Below are 24,469 nucleotides of genomic sequence, written 5' to 3' on the forward strand. Positions count from 1 at the left end.
TGTCTTCACTGTGGAAGACACTAGTAGTGTGCCAGTGGTCCACGAGTGTCAGTTAGCAGGAGTGAGTGCCATTGCTATTATAAAGGAAAAAGTACTAGGCAAGCTGAAATGTCTTAAGGTGGTTAAGTCACCTGGGCCAGATGGATTACATCCCACAGTCCAGAGAGAAGTGGCTGGAAAGATAACGGATGCATTGGTCATGATTTTTCAAGAATCACTTGACTCTGGCATGGTCCCAGAGGACTGAAAGATTGCAAATGTCACTCCACTCTTTAAGAAAGGAAGAAGGCAAGAGAAAGGAAATTATAGGCCATTTAGCCTAACCTTAGTGGTTGGGACAGTGTTGGATTCTATTATTAAAGGAACTTGGAGTCAAAATCCACATGGTTTCTGTAAAAGGAAATTTTGCCTGACAAATCTGTTAGAGCTCTTCAAGGAAATAACAAGCAGGGTGGACAAAGGAGAGGCCGTAGATGTTACTTACTTGGGTTTTCGGAAGGCATTTGGTAAGGTGCCACACATGAGGATGATTAACAAGATAAAATCCTAAGGTGTTACAGGAAATGTACTGGCACGGATAGCAGAATGGCTGACAGGCAGGAGGCAGCGAGTGGGAATAAAGGGGCCTTTTCTGGTGGGTGCTAATGACTAGTAGTGTTCCTTAGGGATCAGTATGGGGACCGGTGCTTTTCACATTGTTTGTCAATGGCTTAGATAATGGAATTGATGGCTTTGTGGCAAAGTTTGTGGATGATACGAAGATAGACGGAGGGCTAGGTAGTGCTGAGGAAGCAATGCGATTGCAGCAGGACTTGACAAATTGGAAGAATGGGCAAAAAAATGGCAGATGGAATAGTGTTGGGAGCTGCGTGCTAATGCATTTTGGTAAACGGAACAATAGTGCGGTCTATTATCTAAAAGGGAGAAGGTTCAAGCATCGCAAGTCTCCCAAAATGTTAATTCACAAGTTGAGTCTGTGGTAGACAAATGCAGTGTTGGCATTTATTTCAAGGGGAATAGAATACAAAAGCAAGGAGATAATTCTGAGCCTTTACAAGACACTAGTCTGGCCGCACTTGGAGAATTGTCAATGGTTTTGGGCAGCATATCTCAGAAGCGATGTTTTGTCATTGGGGAGAGTCCAGAGGAGGTTCAGAAGGATGATTCTGGGAATGAAGGGGTTAACACATGAGCATTTGGCAGCTTTGGGCCTGTACTCAGTGGAGTTTAGAAGAATGCAGTCTGGTGAGTTTACAGACTTTCAACTATTTCTATTCATATTTGTTAGGGATTATTTGTGTGAGTGTTTCCCTCGGTATCAATAAAGTATGTCTGTAATAAAAAAGAAATCGGATAATGAGGCAAATTGCATGGCTTGCATTGTAATCATCATATGGATTGTGAATGAGCACAAGGACAAGGAGACAATGTCCTCAAAGCTTCCTAAAGCACTTTACACCAATTCTTTACATTCATAGTATAGTTTACATTTACAGTTGGCCCTCCTTATCCGCGGATTCCGTATGCGCGGATTCAACCAACCGCGGATCAGGAAAACCTGGAAGTTCTCTCTCCAGCACTCGTTGCTTGAGCATTTCCAGACTTTTTTCTTGTCATTATTCCCTAAACAATACAGTATAACAACTATTTACATAGCATTTACATTGTATTAGATATTATAAGTAATCTAGAAATGACTTAAAAGTACAGGTAGTCCCCGGGTTATGAATGAGTTCCATTCCTGAGTCCATCTTTAAGTCAGATTTGAAGTCGGAACAAGTACATCCGTTATTATTTAGCGTCAGTCAAATATTTTTCTTAGTATATAGTACATATTTTACCTTTCTATGCATACAAAACACTTAAGAAACATACGTATTTCAATAATTTAACCACTGCGGTGCTTAGTAATAATTGTAGTTTTCATCGGGGCAGGGCCTTTCACATTCTCCATTTAAAATTTTTCCGATTGTTGACCAACTGTAGCCTAACACTTTTCCAATGACCGATGGCGTTTCACCTCTTTCCAATCACGTTATTACTTCCACCTTATTTTCAATCGCGATCGTGATTATTTTCATGAACAGAAACACTGCGGATTCAGAGCTGTGTCGCCAGGTCCTAATGTTCACATGTTAAATAAAGTCCGGGGTTCCGCTGGGCTCTAAAGACTATCGCACTGATACATGTTAAATAAGGGACTTGAGCATCCGTGAATTTTGGTATCCGCGGGGGGGGGGTTCCCGGAACCAATCCCCTGTGGATAAAGAGGGCCGACTGTATATATAAAGTAGGATCTCACAATTATGAAATGAGATAAGTGGGTAATTAAGCAGTATGTTGTTATGTGAGTATATTATTACTAATTTAAGTGATGGCTGAGCAGTCTTCAAATAGTTAAACCTCAGCGCATCCAAATGGGAAGAGTGGAGCAGTTGAAAGACCAGTATGCATTTTTAAAAAAGGAAAAAGAAGTCTCTACAGCTTGAATTTAAAGAACTTGATTATCATCCAAATTATGAACAGTTGGATTTTTGTATAGAGAATTTGCCACATACCCTTTTCTCTTTCTTAGCAAACTTTATTTATACAACAAATAGGGCGTGCTGGTCGAGTTTCAAAAGGATACTGCTATCGGTTAGTGACACGTGATTTCTGGATACACCATATTCCTGATCAAGGAATACCAGAGATGCAGGTATACGTTTCAGTCCAAGCAATACTAAACTTAATGCTACGTCTTTGCTTTCACTTCAAACTAAGACTGCTTTATGCATTATTACTTGGATAATATGGATATATTATTTATATATAAAAAGTAAAATTGTACTTTTCATTGTTTGAAATGCATTTCAAGCCTGTTCGGTGTTTGTGTATATATTTACAATATAATTTAGTAAATGCAAAGCAAGTTATCAGTGCTACTGATTTATTAATAGAACATAAATATCTTTTTTTAAATTTCTCAGCGCTGCCCTTTAAGCAGTACTGTACTCAAGGTAAAATTGCTGAATATGGGAGAACCAAGAGTTCTGTTGGCTTCTGCTCTAGCTCCACCTAATCTAAAGGAGATTGAACGTACAGTCCTGCTACTAAAAGAGGCAAGTAGTTGACCAGTGGATTAGCTTCAGTAGAACATAATTGTCATTTATTTGTGGCACTTCTTTGAATGTTTAAAAAAAACTAATTGAGTTGTTCTGACCATTTCCTTATCAAGGTGGGAGCACTATCTATTGAATTGAAAGGAACAGTGAACCCATATGATGGCGATCTAACTTACTTAGGAAGAGTACTGGCATATTTGCCTGTGGATCTCCAGTTAGGAAAACTTATAGTTTTAGGACATGTTTTCGGCTGTTTAGAAGAGTGCCTTATTATTGGTAAGTATACAGAAAAATAGGAGTGACAATGCTTAAAAAAAACTCCAAATCATTTCAGAGGAGTTCATTATAAATAAATACAAATTTTCTTTTCCAGCTGCAGCTCTTTCATTGAAAAACTTCTTTGTAACACCATATAAACAGCCCCTTGAAGGATACCGGTACAGTTGAATTTCTTTTTAGAAGATGAAGTGGGGTGGACAAGGGAAAGGGAAAATGAAAAGGGAAACAAATTATTCAAGAGTGCCCAGACTTTCATTTCCATTACCAAAAATCTTAATGATCTTTGGTATTAAGTCTGAATATCTACTTGGCTGCTTATGCATTCTTCAATCATTATGATGTACTGAGCCAAACTTCCTTTTAAGCGTACCAGTTGAACATTTCTTTCATAGTTTTTTGGTATGTGGAGCTTAGAAAAATAGAGGGCTATGGGTAACCCTGGGTAATTTCTAAAGTAAGTACATGTTTGGCACAGCATTGTGGGCCGAAGGTCCTGTATTGTGCTGTAGGGTTTCTGTGGTCCCAATATCCACTCCCCTGATCTTCAAGCTTATGAGTGTCACATTTAGCATACTCTATCTCCAGTTGCACTGATGACAATAGTTAGATGATCCTGCCAGTATATCCTATTGAGCCATATGGTTAGAACTTAGGATGAAGAAAGGATTGGTCACTTTGGAACAATATTAATAGTTTTCCAATATCAACAAGAGTTAGAACAGATACACTTCTGTGCAAAAGTCTTAAGCACATATATAGATAGGATTCCTAAGAATTTTGCACAGTACTGCATCTGCACTGTACTGCTGCCACAAGAAAAATATCATGACATGAGTAATGATGAACCTGATTCTCATACGGGTCTCTATTGTGAACTGAAAGTGAGAAGGGTCGGGAAAGGGAAATCATGGTTAGGAGAAGGGAGAGGGGAGGAAATGGAAAGCATCAGAGAGACATTCTGTAATGATCAATAAACCAGTTGTTTGGAATCAAATGACCTTGCCTGGTGTCTCAGTGCTGGGAGTGTCTGTACCCAAGCCATCCCCCGTCCCTGGCACTCCTTCTTCACTACCTGTCCCACACCTCTCCAACTGCGACATTCTAACCATTCTTCGCTCCTGCTAGATTTACACACTCGCTTTCCGTTCCACATTGACAAATACAGTACTGTGCAAAAGTCTTGGACACCCTAGATAGAGACATAGTAGCACAAAGCTTTATAGTACACGCAACCCAGGTGCATTTCCCATTGCTACCTGTAAGGAGTTTGTATGTTCTTCCATGACCATGTGGGTTTCTGGGTGCTCCGGTTTCCTTCCATGGTCCAATGACCTACTTACTAGTCAGTAGGTTAAGTGGTTATTGAAAATTGTCCAGTGATTAGGTTAAGATTAAATTGGGGGATTGCTGGGTGGCGTGGCTCGAAGGGCTAGAACAGCCTATTCCACACTGTTTGTCAATTAAATAATAAATAAATAAATAAATAATGTGTGCCTATGATTTTTGCACAATACTGTAAACAGATAGCAGGAATATGTAAGAGCAATTGGGCCACAGTAGTAAGGCTTTATCTTTCCCAATATTAACTACTGACCAACTCTTCCACACCATTAACCACCACTATTTTATCATTTCCTGTCAGTCATTTTAAGTCTAGACACTCCTGTAACTAGCGTCACTTTATGGACATACAAGATTGTATATACACACTGATTTTGTGTATATCATTTTTGTATATTATTACTGTTTTCTTTTGTGCTGCATTGGGTGCAGAGTAGCAATGATTTTGTTCTCTTTGCACATGTGTACTGGAAATGACATTAAAGAATTTTGAATTTTGATTGCCTTAATGCAAGAGACTTAGAATGGGTGAAAGTACACATCCAGCCACTTTTTAAAAAATACTGATAGCTTCTGTTTCTAGCACACCAATGATTTCAAATTTATACCCTTAAAGTCTTTGATGCATGACTTGAGGGAAATGAATCCTTTGTCTTTACTAGGGTCCTCATAATTTTATGCATCGCTGTATTGTGTAGCTATTTACATCCATTAATAAACACAAAATGCTGGAGGAACTTAGCAAACCAGGCAGCATCTATGAAGGGTCTTGGCCTGAAACATCGAATGTTTACTCTTTTCCATAGATGCTGCCTGGTCTGCTGAGTTCCTCCAGCATTTTGTGAGTATTACTTTGATTCTATATCTGCAGATTTTCTCTTATTTACATACATTAATTGGAGTCTAAGTGTATCTGACGGTTTCTTTCATTCATCTTTTCTTTCCCAACTGTGTTTTTTCTTTATGTCTTGTTGATGAAAGAGATGTGCGTTCTCTGTCAGTGATAAAACTTTATTTTGAAACAAAACAAATGAGTTTAAACCATGAAACTACATGAAATTTCATAATCAACTGCATGAAATTGCCTTTGGCAAAATATTGACTTCCAGAGTTTTGGAAATGATTTGAGGAAATTTTTTAAACAAATGTAGTAGAAAACATTAGATGTAATTAAGGGGATACATTTGATTGATTTATCACTTTAATATAAAAGACTTTTGGTAAGTGGATGGTTGGGGAAAGACCTTGCCAGTTTTCAAAAAAATCTCAGGACAGTGAATCCTAGGTTGCATAAATAGTAGCAAATCTTCACTAAACAGTATGTGATAAAAATGTTTGAGCAAGCAGCTGAGCATTGCCAACGGTATGCACATCAATGCAAAGATTTTAATGTGTTTAATTGTGAACACAAATGCCTGCTCTGCAAGAATCTTAGTGCTCTAATTATAATTTGTGTTTGTGTAGGAATATAATGGAGTATTGTGATGGAACATTAAGTGATTGCATAGCACTTGTAAATGCATTCAAGGTAATGAATAATCATTCTATTGTGGTAAGTGAAAATTTGCTCACTTAGAACTTCATGTAATGAAGTGAAAAAATTTTTTGGAAATATTGCATCAGACAGTGGATTAGAGGTGAGGCGAATCACATGACTTGCATCAGAAGTCTATTGTACAACAAACTGGTGTACTTGTTTGAAGGAGCAGAGGAAATTAACTTGTAGAATTTTCTGAGTATTTTCCTGAAAAAATGCAGAAGATGGAAGAAAATTTCATACAAAATTAGGTGCATTAAATCAATATTATTTACCATAAGGTTTGTCTAGGGGATTACTCATTCATTCACAAGTAAAATACTGCAGGTGCACACTATATGAAGTAAAAACAAACTCAGGAATCAACATCTATGGAAAGAATAACAGTTTTTAAATTGCAGAGAAACGATTTTCTTGTGGACAGAAAGGTGGGGTGTTGTAGAGGGAATAAATATGGGAATGTTTATAATCAATTGGAAATCAGAAGGGGTTAATAATGATGGTGCTGTGTGAAGGAGGATGGTATAGACCAGTCGTGAAATGTCTGGGGCAAGGAGATATGTAATGAATGCTGCAAATTTGAAGTAAAATAAATTTATGGTGAGGAAGATGTAGACTTAAAGAAAAAGACTTTTGAATAGAATATGGTAGAAACATACGGTAAATATATTTTTTACTCAGCATTATGATTATAAAGGTCAATTTAATTCAATCTATAATGTCAATGTAATTATGAATACAGTCAACCTTATGACAAGAATAAAGGAAGTGGAACAGGGTGGGCACCTTGATCCCTCACAGTACAATCATGACGGATCAACACACTAAAAAAAAGTCACAGGTGTGACCATTTCATCTGCATGGAACTATTTGATCAGAGCTGTGGCAACACAACCACCATTGCTCTGTTGGAAAGAGAGAATAAAGTTGGTGTGAGTCAATTACCCTGTTCTCTATTAAGTATTGTTGCCGTATGTAAATAGCTGTTTACCTTAGATTTTGCTTCCAAACCCAACCACAGTTGCCACTTTGTCAACTTTGCCATTTTCCCAAGGTGTCATTAGTAAAGTAAACTCCAGTCATCCCTTCTGAATCCATCTTCTGCATTCCACAGTGTGATCCATTTTAACATTGATTGCACATTCATTAACCTTTTCCATTAAATTTTGTCATAGGCATGGCAGACTTGCAGAGAACAAGGACAGCTCAGATGTCCCAGGGTTGGTGTACTTGTTTTTCTTGTCTTGCAAATTTCAAGCCAAACTATATTAATGCATTATGTTCGATCTGATGTGAATTGTTAGATTAACTTGCCAATAATTAGGACATTGGTAGACCTAAATTATTTGAATAAAATTAAGTTCGAATAAGCTTGGCCCACCACCTTTTATTCAGCTTTCTAATCAAACATGAAGTGAAGGGAACAGTGTGACATGATTCACACAAATGCTATACAGGACCGTCTCCAGTAGTTAAGGTTGCCTTCTTTTTGCCCTTCATTAGTACCACTGTTAACAGATGTGTTTATAACCTTAAACTCACACCCTGCCCCACCCCACAGGAAATAGAATTCAGTTAAGAATTTAGATACTAGGCACTCTGAGATGCCTTGTTTAGATATCCCTAAAATCATCCTATCATTAAAGGTGAAGTCAATGTTAGAACGGCTGCTTCTTGTGTAGATACATAAAACCCCAGCGTAGTGCTGTCAGTATCAGTATACTTCTTCATTGGTGTATCTTTTGAAGCACAGCTATCCCTATGTTGGATGCATTATATAGTATACTGTAATGTGCAACTAAATATACCAATTTTTTTTTAGCAGCATTTCTATAGTTTCCTCCATTGGGAGCAGTACAATCATTGAAATGCAGTCAAGTACAGATTTCTTTTTGAGGTATAAGACATGGGTCTGAATTGGGTCATTCAGCCTATTGAGTTTGGTCTGCCATTCCATCAAGACTGATCCATTACCTCTTTCAACTCTATTCCTCTGCTTTCTCCTGTAATCTTTGACAGCCTTTCTAATTAAGAACCTATCAATCTCTGCTTAAATATACCTATGATTTGGCCTCCACAGCCATCTGTAGCAATGAATTCCACAGATTTACTACCTTCTGACGAAAGAAATTCCTCCCCATCTCTGTTCTGAAGGAGTATCCATCTGTACACCAAGTGAGGTCTAAAGAATGGCTTAAAAAGCCACAGCATTACATCTTTGCTTTTATATTCTAGTCCTCTTGAAATAAATACGAACATTGCATTTGCCTTCCTTGCAACCAACTCAGCTACAATTTATCCTTCAGCGAATCTTGCACAAGGATTTCCAAGTACCTTTGCAGTTCTGAGTTCTGAATTTTCTCCCCATTTATAAAATAGTCTGTGCCTTTCATCCAGCCACCATGATCATACACTTCCTGAAGCTGTATTCCATCTGCCACTTTGTTGCCCATTTTTCTGAACTGTCATAAGTCCTTCTGCAGGCTTCCTGCTTCGTCAACACTACCCGCTCTTCTTCCACCTGTTTTTGTATCATCCGCAAACATGGCCACAAAGCCATCAGTTCTGCCATTGACAGATAGAGTGAAAAGAAGTGGTCCCACCACTGACCCCTTTAGAACATAATTAGTCACTGGCAGCCAATCAGAAAAGCCCCCTTTTATTCTCACTCTTTGCCTCCTGCCAGTCAATCAATCTTTATCCATGCTAGTATCTTTCCTTTAATAACATGGGCTCTTTGTTCAACAGTCCTGTACATGGCACCTTGTCAAAGGCCTTCTGAAAATCCAAGTAAACATCCAATGACTCTTTCCTCTATCCTGCCTGTTATTTTCCTAAAGAATTCCAACTGATTTGTCAAGCAAGATTTCCTCTTACGGAAACCATAGTGGTTTCTCTTTTTTATCATGTGCCTCGAAGTACCCCAAAATCCTGTCCTTAAGAATGGATGTCAGTGTCTTATCAGCCACTGAAGTCAAGTCAAGTCTATAATTTGCTGTTTTTTACCTCCCTCCCTTAAAGAGTGGAGTGACATTTGCAATATCCAGTCCTCTGAAACCATTCCAGAATCTTGTGAGAACAAGACTTGAAAGATCACTAATGTCTCCACAATCTCCCCAGCTCCTTCTGTCAGAACCCCGAGTATAGTCCATCTGGTCCAGGCGACTCATCTACCTTCAGTCACCTTCTCCTTAGTAATAACAACTATACTGCTGCTCCCTTTATAGTCTTGCATTTCTGGCATAATGCTGGTGAATCCCACCATGAAGTTCATATACAATTTCCTGTCCCCCATTACTACCTGTCCAGTGACATTTTCCATTGGTCTGATATCCACTCTGGCCTTTTGTTTACTCTTTTATATATCTGATTTTTTTTTTAAACTTCTGGTATCCTCTTTCATATTAATGGTCAGCTTGCATTTGTATTCTATCTTTTCCTTCTTTATGACTTTTTTAGTTGTCTTCTGTTAGTTTTAAAAGCTTCCCAATCCTCCAGCTTCCCACCAAATTGTATGCCCTTTCGTTTGCTTTTATGCTGTCTTTGAATTCCCCTGTAAGCCATGGTTGCCTCATGCTCCATTTGGAATACCTCTTTGGGCTTTCTGTGCCTTCCAATTTACTCCCGTCATCTGTGCTAGTGTCCCCTTTCAATCAACTTTGGCCAGTTCATTTCTCATGCCTCTGTAGTTGCCTTTTACACCACTGTAGTACTTGTACATCGGATTTTAGCTTCTCCCTCTCAAACTGCTGGGTGCATTCTATTATATTATGATCGTTGCCTTTGAAGTATTCCTTTATGTTAAGCTCCATAATCAAATCTGGGTCTTTACACAATTCGCAATCCAGAATTGCCTTTTTCCAGTGGGCTCAACTACAAGCTGCTCTAAAATGTCATCTCATAGGCATTCTACAAATCTGTCTCTTGGGATCCAGCATCAACATGATTTTTGCAATCTACCTGCATATTGAAATCTCCCATTGTGATTTGTACCCCACATCCAGGTTACTGTTCAGAGGCCTCCAAACAGGATCCCATCAGGATCTTTTTACCCTTGTAGTTTCTTAATTCTACCCACAAGGATTCTACATCTTTCAATCCTATGTCACCTCTTTCTGAGGATTTGATTTCAATTTTTTTTTAATAGAGCCACTCCACCCCCTCTGCCTACCTTCTGTCCTTTCGATACAATTTATCCTTTGATGTTAAACTCCTAACTGTGATTTTCTTTCAACCGTAACTCCGTCTGTGTTCATCACCCTTTTCATTTATGCCCCCATGTTACTGGAAGTTAAGTTCTTATCCCTTTCTAAACTTATTTAAAAATCTTTTTATTTATTTTAGGAGTTTAGTAATCTCTCCTTCAGTCTCCTTCCTTTTTACTTTATCCTCACTTTTCCAAGCTATTGACACACTTCAGCCCATCCCTTGACTACAATTTTGCCCTGTCATCTGCCTATCCTTCCTCACAGTCTCACTACAGGCTGCATCTACTTGCATACCAAATGCCCCATCCTCAGCCCTATCACTTTGGCTCCCATCCCCCTGCCAAATTGTTTTAAATCCTCCCTAACAGTTCTAGCAAACCAGCTCACGAAGACGTTGGTTCCCCTCGGGTGCAGGTGTAATTCGTCCTTTTTGTACAGGTCATAACTTTCCTAGAAGAGATCACAATGATCCAGAAATCCGAAACCCTGCACCAATTTCTCACCCATGCATTTATCTCCTAAATCTTCCTACTCTTATCCTCACTGGACCATGGCACAGGCAGCAATCCAAGGATTGTTACTCTTGAAGTCTTGCTTTCCAGCTTTCTACCCAACTCTCTATATTTTCCCTTCAGGACCGCAACCCTTTTCCTCCTTATGTCATTGAAACCAGTATGTACCATGACTTTACAGCTGTTCACCCTCCACTTTTTGAATGCTGTGGACCAGATCTGAGACGTCAATGACCTTGTCACCTGGGAGGCAACATACCATCTGGGTGTCTTTTTCACATCCACAGAATTTCCATCTGATTCCTTAACTACCCTCTATCACTATCACACTCCTCTTCCCTCTACCTCACAGAGCCAACTCAGTGCCAGAGACAAACCCTAGTGTCTTTCTTTACTAGTTAACTAAGATACCATTTTCTGTAGAAGGACCTCATAATTGCTGCATTTAAAGGATAAGCTCCCAGAAATGTCATTTGACTTAATTTGGAGGTTTTTTGCTGTCTCTTTGTGATCCATTTGGCTCACAATTGAAGGTGAAGGAAGATATGATGAAAATGGGATTTTTATTTATTAACATGTATCTGAAAGCATGGCAAATAAGATATAAACAACTGATTTGTTCCATTTATACTTTTATGACATTTTTGTTTCTAAAGTCTCAAGTCGTTGATTGTGAATTTTATATTTCATGAACCTTGACAGTGCTGTTCTCAATATTATACAATTTAGTCTTAAATTATTTTGAAGGTGATTCAGGTAAAATATTTGCCCTAAGTTCTTTGCCATATTAATTTCATTTTATCTGTTTTTCAATTCCAACCCATAATTACCTGTTTTACAGTGTTAAATGCTGGATTTATAGATTGTGTACGATGTCACCAAATTTTAATTTGTTGATGTAACACAGGCTGAGTTGGAGTGGGGAAAAGCAAATTACATCCAGATAAAAAGAATAAAGGAGGTGAGATTGTTATGTACCATTAAATTGTAATAAGGTGTTCATGAAGGATTGTTTGCTATTAATTGTGTAGCTCTATTCTTCTACTGAGAACTAAGAATCCACTTCTGATCCATTGGGCCATTCATAACCTTTATCTCAAATGTAAGTTTCCTCAACTTCCTCAGTCTTTTTAGCAGAAGAAAACTTGAATTTTGTTATCTACTGACAGGCCAGCTGTGATATTAAGATCATAAGTAGATGAATTGGATATCTGATCATGGAAAGGAGAGAAAAATAGGAATTATCTTTCCATTGTGCGCATTTTGCTGAAGCACGATGAGGGCTGCAGAGTTCTGAACAGAAAACTCTTCGAAGTTTCAAACTTGATTATGAAAGACATCTGCTGCACCGCAGAGAATAATATACTTGTCCAAGGTGACAAAACTTCAAGGTAGTAGACCACTCTTGATCTTTAGGTCTTCCAGGCACTTAAATCAATGTGGACAAAATTACTCAATAGATTTCCATTCTAATTTTTTTAAAAAAGTTGTAAGAACTTGTAGAGCATATATGTCAAACTCAAGGCCCGCGGTGGAATTATCTTCGGCCCGTGAGATAATATCTAATTACTATTAAAGCTGGCCCCAGTAATCGAAGCGCCTATGGCGTATGATATGGCTAATGCTAAGTTTATTCAGGTACCAGGTTTTCAGGGTTTTTAGTGTTTATTCGGCAGTCTTCTTCATAAGAAACGGAATTTGTAAAGTGAAACACTTTGTAGTTATAGCAGAGACTGAGACACATGAGAGCAGGCTGAAAAAACGGAGGCAACGAAAGCTGCGTTGGCACGCATCCGACTGATCCGGCCCGCATGAAGCTGCATTTTGCTCAATCCAGCCCGTGACCTAAAATGAGTTTGACACCCCTGTGTAGAGTAAACAAAACTATTAGTATTTTGTACTTTAGAACTGTTGGTGATTAAGATAATGCAGGTAATAGAAGCACTTATTTCTTTTCAAAAGCAGCTACTTACCGTACTTTGCAGTCCTCTATTGTTTTGCCACGTGGTTCATCCAAAGACTATTCAACCATTGTGGATAAAATAACCAATGCTCAGTCAAAATCGGAGTGACTAGGACTTCTCTTAAAGTACTACTCAGACGACCCAATCCAGCCTTGATAGGATAGAAATTTAACTTTGGGGACTAACACTAAGTAAATATAAAGATAATGCTAAGCAATTGTATTCCTCTCTTTCATTTCCACTGGAAAAAAATATGTGGAAGAGCCATAAGCTATTCCAGATAGTTTGTTAGGGGTTTAATCTTTGTAGCTAACAAGGAATTTCTCCTTAAGGTGCTACAAAAGCTTAATATATTGTGAAGCTGAAATATTGAGTGCAACAATGAAATTAAACAATTGTTTACAAAATTTTTTGGGGACTGTAAAGTGATGGGCAGGTATTGAATTTGGCTTTACGACTGAATCTGCAAAATGTAAATCAATGGATGAAATCAAACAAGAATGAAGAGATGGCTCAATGTAAAAATTGCAATGACTAAAAGGTGGCCGTGGCTAATACTGGAGGACATCTGTTTTAGATGAGTTTAAGATACTTTAGGAGAAATATCAGAAGGGTTTTTTGTTTTACACAGTGGTGGGTAGTTGGAATGCACCACCGGGCATGGTAGTAGAGGCTGATATAATAGGAACATTTGAGGGGCTCTTAGATAGGCACATGGATGTAAGAAAAATGGAGTGTTATCGGCTGTTAGAAGGGAAGGGTTATATTGATCACAGAGTGAGTTTATATAGGTTGGCAAAACATCGTGGGTTAGAAGGCATGTACTGTGCTGTACTGTTGTATGTTGTGGACTAAGGTGAAGTGAGAAGAATAGGAGTTTTCAGAATAATTTCCACTTTATTAAAAGAAAAAATAACTTGGCTGTTGAAGTGAAATGTGGTTCTAAGGAGGTTAAGTAATATTGAGACCCTTTTAGAGATGCTAATTAAAATGAATATAAGCTAAAAACATGATCATTGTAAATGTTTTTGAAATGACAAATAGTAAGTTTTCCGCAAGTTCCAGTGGCTTTATATCACTTGAACATGCATTCTTTGTATGCCAAATAGCACTAATAGTTGTGGAGTCACACAACATGGAAACGGTCCATGTTGACCAAGTTCAAAGTAAATTTTATAATCAGAGTACATGTATGTCACAACATACAACCTGAGATTCATTTCCCTATGGGAATACTCAGCAAATCTATAGAATAGTAACTATAACAAGGTCAATGAAAGAGAGCAGAAGACCTCAAAATAAATAATGAGATGAAGGATCCATAAAGGGAGATAATTGATTGTGGGAGCATCTCAATCAATGGGCAAGTGAATGTAGTTATCTCTTTTTGTTCAGGAGTCTAATAGTTGAGGGGTAGTAACTGTTCTTGAACTGGTGATGCGAGTCCTTGAGGCTCTTGTACTTTCTACCTGATGGAGGCAGCAAGAAAAGAGCTTGGCCTAGGTGGTGAGGATCTCTGATGATGGATACTGCTTTCCTACAATGGCATTTCATGTAGATGTGCTCAATGATTGGGAGGCTTTTACCCATGATATCCTGGGTCAAATCCACTACCTTTTGTAGGATTTTCCATTCAAAAGCATTGGTGTTTCCATACCAGGTTGTGCTACAGCTAGTCAATACACCTTCCACTACACATCTATAGAAGTTTGTCAGAGTTAATGATGTCATGTCAAAACTCCAGAGACTCCTAAGGAAGTAGTGTCATTGTTGTGCTTTCTTCGCAATTGCACCTGATGCTGGGTCTGGGACAGGTCCACTGAAATAGGAACACCCAGGAATTTAAAGTTGCCAGTCCTCTCCACCTCTGATCCTCCAATGAGAACTGGCTCATGGACCTCTAATTTCCCTCTCATGAAGTCTACGATCTCATTACCCTCTGAACTTTTCCCATCTATGTACCTACCTGAGTTGAAGTTGGAGGCAAGGTTAGCAAAATTGACAAATTCATTATAGGTGCAAGAAGCAATGCCAATGTGGTAGTCGCTGTTGTTTAGAAAAATTTTTGGGAGTGTTTACATTGTAGGCTTGGAATTTAGACTGTTCTATTTAGATAGCAAAATGGCAGGCACAGCTGGAGAAAATGTGAGTGTCATGCCCATGGCTACAGTTTAGATTTGCAGAAAGTGGACGGAGATGAAAGAAAAATTCTTGAGGGTGAGAACCAGTTCTACTGACAGAGAAGTGTGGTGAGTTAGTTGGACATTTGATAAATAATTTGTTAAGCATAATGTTGTGGGTTGAAGGGCCTGTTTCTGTGCTATACTGTGCTATGGTCTTTAATCACCCTACTCCTGTGCAGTAGTCATTGATACAGATCACCACACACTTCGACTTGAAAGCTTTTTTCTGAATCTCTGGTACTGACTTGAGATCCTGCCAAGTGATTAGAAAAAAGAGATTGATCATATAACTGTGGTTTTAAATATTTGAAAGAGGGGAGCAGTGTATTTAACTCATTTACAATCTAGTCCATGAAAAGACTGAAGAAGATCAAGAGATGATAGGACCTGGCAGTCTCCTGGAATCAAATGTGACTTAAGATCATAAGATTTAGAAGCAGAATTGATCCATTTGGCTGAATTAACATTGAGTCTACTCTGCCATTTCATCATGATTGGCCCATTTAACCTCTGAGCCCCAAATCCTGCCTTTCCCTCATATCCCTTCATGCCCTAACCAATCAAGAATGTATCAACCTCTACTTTAAGTATACATGAAGACTTGGTTACCACAGTTGCTTGTGGCAACGAATTTCACAGATTTACCACTATGGCTAAAGAAATTACTCCTCATTTCTGTTCTGAATGGATGCCCCTCTATTCTGAGGCTGTGTCCTCTGGTCTCGACTCTCCCACCATAGGAAACATCCATTCCATCAACGCCGTTCACCTTTCGATGGGTTTCATTTAGGTCCTCCCTCATTCTTCTGAACTTCAATAAATACAGGCCCAGAGCCATCAAAAGCTCTTCATGTGACAAGCCGTTCAAACCTGGAATCATACTTGTGAACCTCCTTTGAACCCACTCCAGTTTTGGCATATCCTTTAAGATAAGAGGCCCAAAACTGCTCACAATACTCCAAGAGAGGCCTCACCAGTGCTTTATAAACTCTTAACATTACATCCTTTTTATTCTAGTCCTCTTGAAATGAATAGTCTCATCACATTTGCTTTCCTCACCACAGACTCAACCTGCATATTAACCCTTAAGGAGTTCTTCACAAGGACTCCCAAGTCTCTTTGTGTCTCAGATTTTTGTATCTTCTCTCCATTTAGAAAACACATGACCTTTTCATTTTTTTTACCAGTGTATGACTATACACTTCCTGCCACTTCTTTGCCCATTCTCCTAATCGAAATCCTTCTGTACCCTCTCTACTTCCTCAAATCTACCTGCCCTTCCACCTATCTTGATAACGTCTACAAACTTTACAACAAAGTCATCAATTCCGTCATCCAAATCATTAACATATAATGTAAACTTGAAATGCACTTTGATTAAAAAAAAAAGACATAGACTATTTTCTAAACAGGGAGCAAATTTAGAAATCAACGATGCAAAGGGACTTGGGAATCCTTATCCAGGATTCCCTAAAGGTTAACTTGCAGGTTGAGTCAGTGATAAGGAGGGAAAATGCAATGTTAGCATTCATTTCGAGAGGACTAGAATATAATAGTAAGGATATAATGCTGAAGTTTTATAAGGCATTGGTCAGACCATTCTTCGAATATTGTGAACAGTTTTGGATTCCCTAAGAAAGGATGTGCTGGCATTGAAGAGGGTCGAGAAGATTTTCACGGGAATGATCCCTGGAACAAAAAGGTTAATGTATGAGGAGCGTTTGGTGGCTCTGGGCCTGTACTGGAGTTTAGAAGAGTGAATGAGAATCTCATTGAAACTTATTAAATATTGAAAGCCCTAGATAGAGTGGACATGGAAAGGGTATTTCCTATGATGGGGAAATCTAGTACCAGAGGGCACAGCCTCAGAATAGAGGGACAGCCCTTTATAACAGAAATGAGTAATTTCTTTAGCCAGAGGGTAGTGAATTTGTGGAATTCATTGTCGCAAATTGCTGTGGAGGACGGGTTGATGGGTTCTTGATTAGTAAGGGCATCAAAGATTATGGGGAGGAGTCAGGAGAATGGGGTTGACGGATAATAAAGCACCCCTGACGGAATGGCAGAGCTAACTCAATGGACTGAATGACATAGTTCTGCTCCTATACCTTGTGTTCTACCAGCTTTTATATTCAGTGCCCTGACTTGTGAATGCCAGTGTGCCAAAAAGCTGTCACACTCTGTTTGTCAGGGACTCCACGTAAAGGAAGCCATGTATTTGGATTCCAAGGTCTCTCTGACCTACAACACCCCCCTAAGCCTGCCACGCTACCAGGATTTGACCTTTCACACTTAAACATGTTTGCAATATTAATTAAGTGTTTGACCTTTTAAAAAGCAAATCTGGTTTTCTTTTTGGCAAAATCGCACTCAAGATTAATGATTTCTTCATTTTGGCTATGATAGATCTGGAATTGGATGTTGGGTATATCTGAGAAAAATGCTAAAAAGGCAGCAAAGAAGGAATCCTGTCTTTCAAGGAGATTACTCATTTGAGGCAGTGCAGATGTATCAGATTTAAGATCTATTCACTACAATTATTCTGATCTTACCATTAAGGGTAGTATTACTAATTAGAATGTTGACCCATAAACTAGGTCATGAAGTTAAAGCTGAAGCTATGCAGTGATCTTAAGTGCTGTATCCTTGGACTGAACACAAAATGTATTGCTGGGGCATGAAAAGAAATTGCTATTAAAATTCCCCAAGGAAGTCTTAAAACTGATGCCCTGAATTTGAAGACTCTGCTAATTCAGGATCCCTTGTGCAGTTGGATCCTGGATTTCCTCACTTATAGACTCCTGCAATTCAGATTGGCAAAAACATCTCCTCCACAGGGATGTGTGCTTAGCCCTCTTCTGTACTTGCTTTACACCTATGACTGTTTGGCTAAGTACAGCTCCAACACCATATACAAGTTTGCTGATGGCACTACTGTTACGGGCTGTATCAAAGGTGATGATGAATCAGCATACAGGAGGGAGATTGAAAATTTGGCTAAGTGGTGTAATAACAACAACCTCTCACTCAGTGTCCATAAGACCAACGTACTAATTGTAGACTTCAGGAGTGGGAAACCAGAAGTCCATAGAGGATCAGAGGTGGAGAAGGTCAGTAACTTAAAAATCCTGGGTGTCACTATCTCCAGAGGACCTGTCCTGGACCCATCATGTAAATATTGCAAAGAAAACACGACAACATCTGTACTGCTTCAAGAGTCTGCGGAGGTTTGCATGTCATAAAAAAACTTTGACAAACTTCCATAGATTTATGGTGGAAAGTGTGCTGACTTGACTGGATTATGGCCTGATATGGGAACACCAAAGCATTTGAGCAGAAAATCCTACAAATTCTGCTTTTTCCAGTAATACCATGGGCTCGTAGCTTGTTAAGCAGCCTTATGTGTGGCATCTTTTCAAAGGCCTTCTGAAAATCCAAGTATATAACATAAACTGATTCTCGTTTGTTGATCTTGCTTATTAATTCTTCAAAGAATTCCAACCGATTTGCCAGGCAAGTTATTTTCTTGAGGTAACCATGCTAACTACAGCCTATTTTATCATGTGCCTCTAAGTACCCTGAGACCTCACCCTTAATAATCAACTCCAACATCTTCCCAACCACTGAGGTCAGACTAACTGGCCTGCAGTTTCCTTTCTTCTGTCTCTCTCCCTACTTGAAGAGTAGAATGGTATTTGCAATTTTCCAGTCCTCTGGAACCGTTCCAGATTCTAGTGATTCTTGAAAGATCATTACTAATGCTTCCACAATCTCTTCAGCCACCTCTTTCAGAACCCTGGGATGTACACCATCTGGTTCAGGTGACTTATCTACCTTCAGATCTTCAGAACCTTGGGAGGTTGGAGGTGTTGTGGAAGGCTGTCAGAGGTTACAGCGGGACATTGATAGAATGCAAAACTGGGCTGTGAAGTGGCAGATGGAGTTCAATCCAGATAAGTGTGAAGTGGTTCATTTTGGTAGGGCAAATATGATGGCAGAATGTAGTATTACTGATAAGACTCTTGGCAGTGTGGAAGATCAGAGGGATCTTGGGGTCCGAGTCCATAGGACGCTCAAAGCAGCTGCGCAGGTTGACTCTCTGTGGTTAAGAAGGCATACGGTGTATTGACCTTCATTAATCATGGAATTTAATATAGGAGCTGAGAGGTAATGTTGCAGCTATATAGGACCCTGGTCAGACCCCACTTGGAGTACTGTGCTCAGTTCTGGTCACCTCACTACAGGAAGGATATGGAAGCCATAGAAAGGGTACAGAGGAGATTTACAAGGATGTTGCCTGGATTGGGGAGCATGCTTTATGAAAACAGGTTGAGTGAACTCAGCCTTTTCTCCTTGGAGCGACGGAGGATGAGAGGTGACCTGTTAGAAGTGTATAAGATGATGAGAGCCATTGATCGTGTGGATAGTCAGATGCTTTTTCCCAGGCCTGAAATGGTTGCCACAAGAGGACACAGGTTTAAGGTACTGGGAAGTAGGTACAGAGGAGATGTCGGGTAATTTTTTTATGCAGAGAGTGGTGAGTGTGTGGAATGGGCTGCCAGCAACAGTGGTGGAGGCAGATACAATAGGGTCTTTTAAGAGACTTCTGGATAGGTACGTGGAGCTTAGAAAAATAGAGTGCTATGGGTAAGCCTAGTAATTTCTAAGGTAGGGACATGTTCGGCACAACTTTGTGGGCCAAAGGGCCTGTATTGTGATACAGATTTTCTATATTTTTAAGTTGGTGGATTTGGCCCAATACATCATGAGTAAAACCCTCCCAACCATTGAGCACATCTACATGAAACATTACTGTAGAAAAGCAGCATCCGTCATCAAAGATCCCAGGTCATGCTCTTTTTGTGCTGTTACCATCCAGTAAAAGGTACAAGTGCCTCAGGACTCATGACACCAGGTTCAAGAACAGTTACTATCCCTCAACCATCAGGCTCTTGAGCAAAAGGGGATAATTATACCCATAACAACACACACAAAATGCTGGTGGAACACAGCAGGCCAGGCAGCATCTATAGGGAGAAGCGCTGTCAACGTTTCGGGCCGAGACCCTTCATCAGGACTAACCGAAAGGAAAGATAGTAAGAGATTTGAAAGTAGTGGGGGGAGGGGAAAATGCGAAATGATAGGAGAAGACTGGATAAATAAATGGCATGAACATTGACTTCTCTAACTTCTGTTAATGCCCCTCCTCCCCTTCTTACCCCATCCCTGACATATTTAGTTGTTTGCCTGTTCTCCATCTCCCTCTGGTGTTCCCCCCCCCCCCCTTCTTTCTCCTGAGGCCTCCCGTCCCATGATCCTTTCCCTTCTCCAGCTCTGTATCACTTTCGCCAATCACCTTTCCAGCTCTTAGCTTCATCCCACCCCCTCAGGTCTTCTCCTATCATTTCGCATTTCCCCCTCCACCCACTACTTTCAAATCTCTTACTATCCTTCCTTTCGGTTAGTCCTGACGAAGGGTCTCGGCCCAAAACGTCGACAGTGCTTCTCCCTATAGATGCTGCCTGGCCTGCTGTGTTCCACCAGCATTTTGTGTATGTCGTTGTTTGAATTTCCAGCATCTGCAGATTTCCTCATGTTTGCTAATTATACCCATTCTACTTTCGGTATTCCCACAACAGATCGTCTCACTTTAAGGACTCCTATTATTTTGTGCTTGTTATTTATTGCTATTTATTTATATTTACATTTGCACAGTTTGTCCATTGATCCTGTTTACTGTTACTGTTCTGTATATTTGCTAAGTATTCCTGCAGAAAAATAATTTCAGGGTTGTATGCGGTGATATATATGTACTTATTATAAATTTTACTCAGAATTTTGAACTTTAGTTAGGACGACAGACTATTTACTTAGGAATGTTCTTTCAGTTATTGTTATAGAGGATTGACCAAATGAGTTCAATTTGGTAGTTTGGAAAAGTGGAAAATTATCAGGCGATTGAAACTTTCAGAGCTAAATGCTATACCACCCTCTTTCTTTATATCGATGTAACTTAAATTGCTGCATTTTTTTTCTTAAGTTACTTCTGTGCATTTTAGGTGGCACAACTGTATGAGGAGTTGAAGGAAAGAGTACAGAGTTTTAATATGTATGTTTATCAACCCCGTGGAAGTACTAATGAAGAGTATGCACACAAGCAGAGGTTTATTTTGCAGGTACATATTGAGAATATATCTATGCACAATATATTTTTCAGTTTAGCACCTTGTTTGCAGATTAGTAAATTTAGAGCACAGTTTATATCATTAAGTGTGTCACTGCACTCTGACTTGCCACCCTTTGCTCTTCTGGCTTCTCTACATCATTGAGAAGCACAAAAGATTCAAGGCATGGCAGATGTTTCTGTGTAGATCAAGTTGAATCTTCTGTTTGTTTTGTTAAGCATAATTTTATGTAACTGCTTTTACCTGTCTGTACAACTGTGCTGACTGTCTTTCATGAAATTTGGGTTAAGCTGTATTTATTTTGGCAATATTATTTCCACAGGTTGTGCTAGCTGGGGCTTTTTACCCCAGCTATTTCACATTTGGCCCAGTGTCTGAAGAAGTTGCTGTGAAAGACATAGCTGGAAAAGATTCAAAAACTACAGTAGTGGTATGTAGCTGTATAATTGAAATAAGAATATCAGAACCTGTCTATTTTACAGCTTTACAGTGAGCAGTTGGGTAAAAAGAACCAGTTATAACCAGAAATGGAAAAGCAAAGGGCAACAGATGCTAAAAATCTGAAATAAAACCAGATATTAAGAGAAATAATCAGTGGACAAGGAGCATCTTTGGGCAGGAAAACAATTATCATTTCAAGTTGCTGACTATTCATCAGAGCTGATGGAGAATCACTGACTTGAAATATCACTTTCTCTTTTCACAAATGCTGATTGACCTGTTAAGTGTTTCTTGTGTTTGCTATTATTTCAGAGTTGGCAGCATATATATATAACAATCACAGCACGGAAACAGGCCATCTCGGCCCTCCTAGTCCGTGCCGAACTCTTAATCTCACCTAGTCCCACCTACCCGCACTCAGCCCATAACCCTCCACTCCTTTCCTGTCCATATACCTATCCAATTTTACCTTAAATGACACAACTGAACTGGCCTCTACTACTTCTACAGGAAGCTCATTCCACACAGCTATCACTCTCTGAGTAAAGAAATACCCCCTCGTGTTTCCCTTAAACTTTTGCCCCCTAACTCTCAAATCATGTCCTCTCGTTTGAATCTCCCCTACTCTCAATGGAAACAGCCTATTCACGTCAACTCTATCTATCCCTCTCAAAATTTTAAATACCTCGATCAAATCCCCCCTCAACCTTCTACGCTCCAATGAATAGAGACCTAACTTGTTCAACCTTTCTCTGTAACTTAAGTGCTGAAACCCAGGTAACATCCTAGTAAATCGTCTCTGCACTCTCCCTAATTTATTGATATCTTTCCTATAATTCGGTGACCAGCATGTCTTTTACAATGCAATAAGTTTGAATTTCTTTGGTGAAAAGAACAAATATCTTGGTGGAAGGATGTAATTAAGAATTCATAGGGTGATGCACTAATAAAGCATGCTTCTTTCATTGTTTGATCTTGGAATGCTGTGTTTGTACTTAATGGGATTACCATCATTCAAATTTTCCTGAGAATACAAATGGAACCTGCAGATATGGCATTTAAACACTAATTATATTCAATTATTGTGAAGAAGTACAGACTCTACTCATCTGTTCCATCACATGCATTGATTTTTTGATTGATCTACAGAAGCACACTTCAGATTGTTGAGGGCATGACACCTGTTGGAGGCCATTATGTCAAACATGATCTATTAAAATATTGTGCAGACTCTGATGGTTGCGAGGAGACAGTTTAAGTAATAATCATCCCAGGATGATTTTTCAAGCAGCATCTCCAACTTGTGATTACAACTCTGAAACCAAGGTCACATCTTGTGTTAAATTTAGCCAGATATCTGATTTTGACTACCATGAATGCTCTTTAGTATCTAAACCATTTGAGTAATGTTGCCAAGGTCAGAACACCCCTTACCTATCTTGTGGATTATGCTAACATACCCATATGTTCTTTGGTCAAGCTAATTAGTTTTATAAGCTGTTATAAATGAGTAAAATATACCAAAGCATCCAGGTCTGGTTTGTATCATTTAATGAAACACTTTTTGAATTAAGTCACTGAGCTCAATTGTGAAACTATATTTTATTTCCCGTTTGCTATAGGTGAGGAATGTGCCACCTTATGGATTCCTGTACTATAAACAGCTTCATTCTCTGTTCAGGCAGTGTGGGCAAGTCAGAACTATTTCGTTTGATGGATCTAAGTAAGTTGCTTCTGTTATGTTGAAACATTAACATAAACTTCATACCTCAGTGCTTTACCTCAATGATTTCTAAGTTCCATTTTAATTATCCCAATGTACAGAATATTTCCATTCCTAAAGTCCTAACCCTTAACAAAATACTTCTCAAAAATAGGGGCTTTGTTGAATTTGTGCAAAATCCAATAAAGAGAACTGAGATTCATCCTGCAGTGTACATGGCATTGAAGATGGCCCAGCATCGTATTCCACTGCAGTTGAATATTCATCCTGTGGAAGAGATTGATCAGTTGACTCGAGGACAAAGTAGTACAAACTTGCAAAATCCAAGGTAATATCTTATGGTGTTAAAATTCCAAAGATTCATTTTATTGTTAAAGTATGCATGTATAATACATACATGCATACAAGACATACTGATATTTGTCTTCTCCAGACAGCCGTGAAATACACACAAAAAGAAAAGAAACAAAACTCAACAGACCCCTGAATCCCACAGCCCTCCCCACAGTAAAAAAAATAGCAAAAAATCTTTATCCCCTCCCACAGAAAAAAATAACAATATCAATTCCTGACCTCCTCGCAGAAAAAAAAATTACAACATGTCCCCAATCCCTACCCCACAGGAAAAAAAAATCAACAATAGCAATCTATTCCTGAATCATTGTGTGTGCCGTCAGGCTTGTGTTATCTTCACCCTGATGGTAGCTATGAGAAAAGGGCATGTCCTGAATGATGGGATTCATTTATGAAGAATGGTTCATTTTTGGGGCATTGCTCCTTGAAGATGTCTGGGTTGCTGGGGAGGGTAGTGCCCATGATAGAGCTGACTTGAGTTTTCAAAATTTTTTGCACCGTATTTCGATCCTGTGCAATGTCACTCCTCTCCACCACCCCCCCCCCCCCCCCAACTGTACCAGACATTAATGCAACAAGTTAGAATGCTCTCCACAGTACATTTGTAGAAATTTGCAGGATAAGTTGCAATGTAAAAG

The 24,469-nt window shown here is 39.1% G+C and overlaps 1 protein-coding gene across 6 annotated transcripts in view; it reads left to right on the top strand.

The window, feature by feature from the left end:
• The window catches only part of tdrd9 (tudor domain containing 9), a 150,930-nt gene that overhangs the window by 68,258 nt on the left and 58,203 nt on the right, over positions 1 to 24,469 (top strand). For all 6 annotated transcript variants that reach the window (XM_073039764.1, XM_073039766.1, XM_073039768.1 and 3 more), the window contains 11 exons: positions 2,601 to 2,698; positions 2,970 to 3,101; positions 3,218 to 3,380; positions 3,478 to 3,541; positions 6,189 to 6,252; positions 7,437 to 7,481; positions 11,889 to 11,942; positions 21,188 to 21,304; positions 21,636 to 21,743; positions 23,377 to 23,477; positions 23,632 to 23,805. In XM_073039764.1, coding sequence (XP_072895865.1) covers positions 2,601 to 2,698; positions 2,970 to 3,101; positions 3,218 to 3,380; positions 3,478 to 3,541; positions 6,189 to 6,252; positions 7,437 to 7,481; positions 11,889 to 11,942; positions 21,188 to 21,304; positions 21,636 to 21,743; positions 23,377 to 23,477; positions 23,632 to 23,805 — 1,120 coding nt within the window. The remainder of the gene's footprint in view (positions 1 to 2,600; positions 2,699 to 2,969; positions 3,102 to 3,217; positions 3,381 to 3,477; positions 3,542 to 6,188; positions 6,253 to 7,436; positions 7,482 to 11,888; positions 11,943 to 21,187; positions 21,305 to 21,635; positions 21,744 to 23,376; positions 23,478 to 23,631; positions 23,806 to 24,469) is intronic.

The sequence above is a fragment of the Hemitrygon akajei genome, chromosome 3, assembly GCF_048418815.1.
Source record: "Hemitrygon akajei chromosome 3, sHemAka1.3, whole genome shotgun sequence".
In the NCBI taxonomy this organism is placed as follows: Eukaryota; Metazoa; Chordata; class Chondrichthyes; order Myliobatiformes; family Dasyatidae; genus Hemitrygon; species Hemitrygon akajei.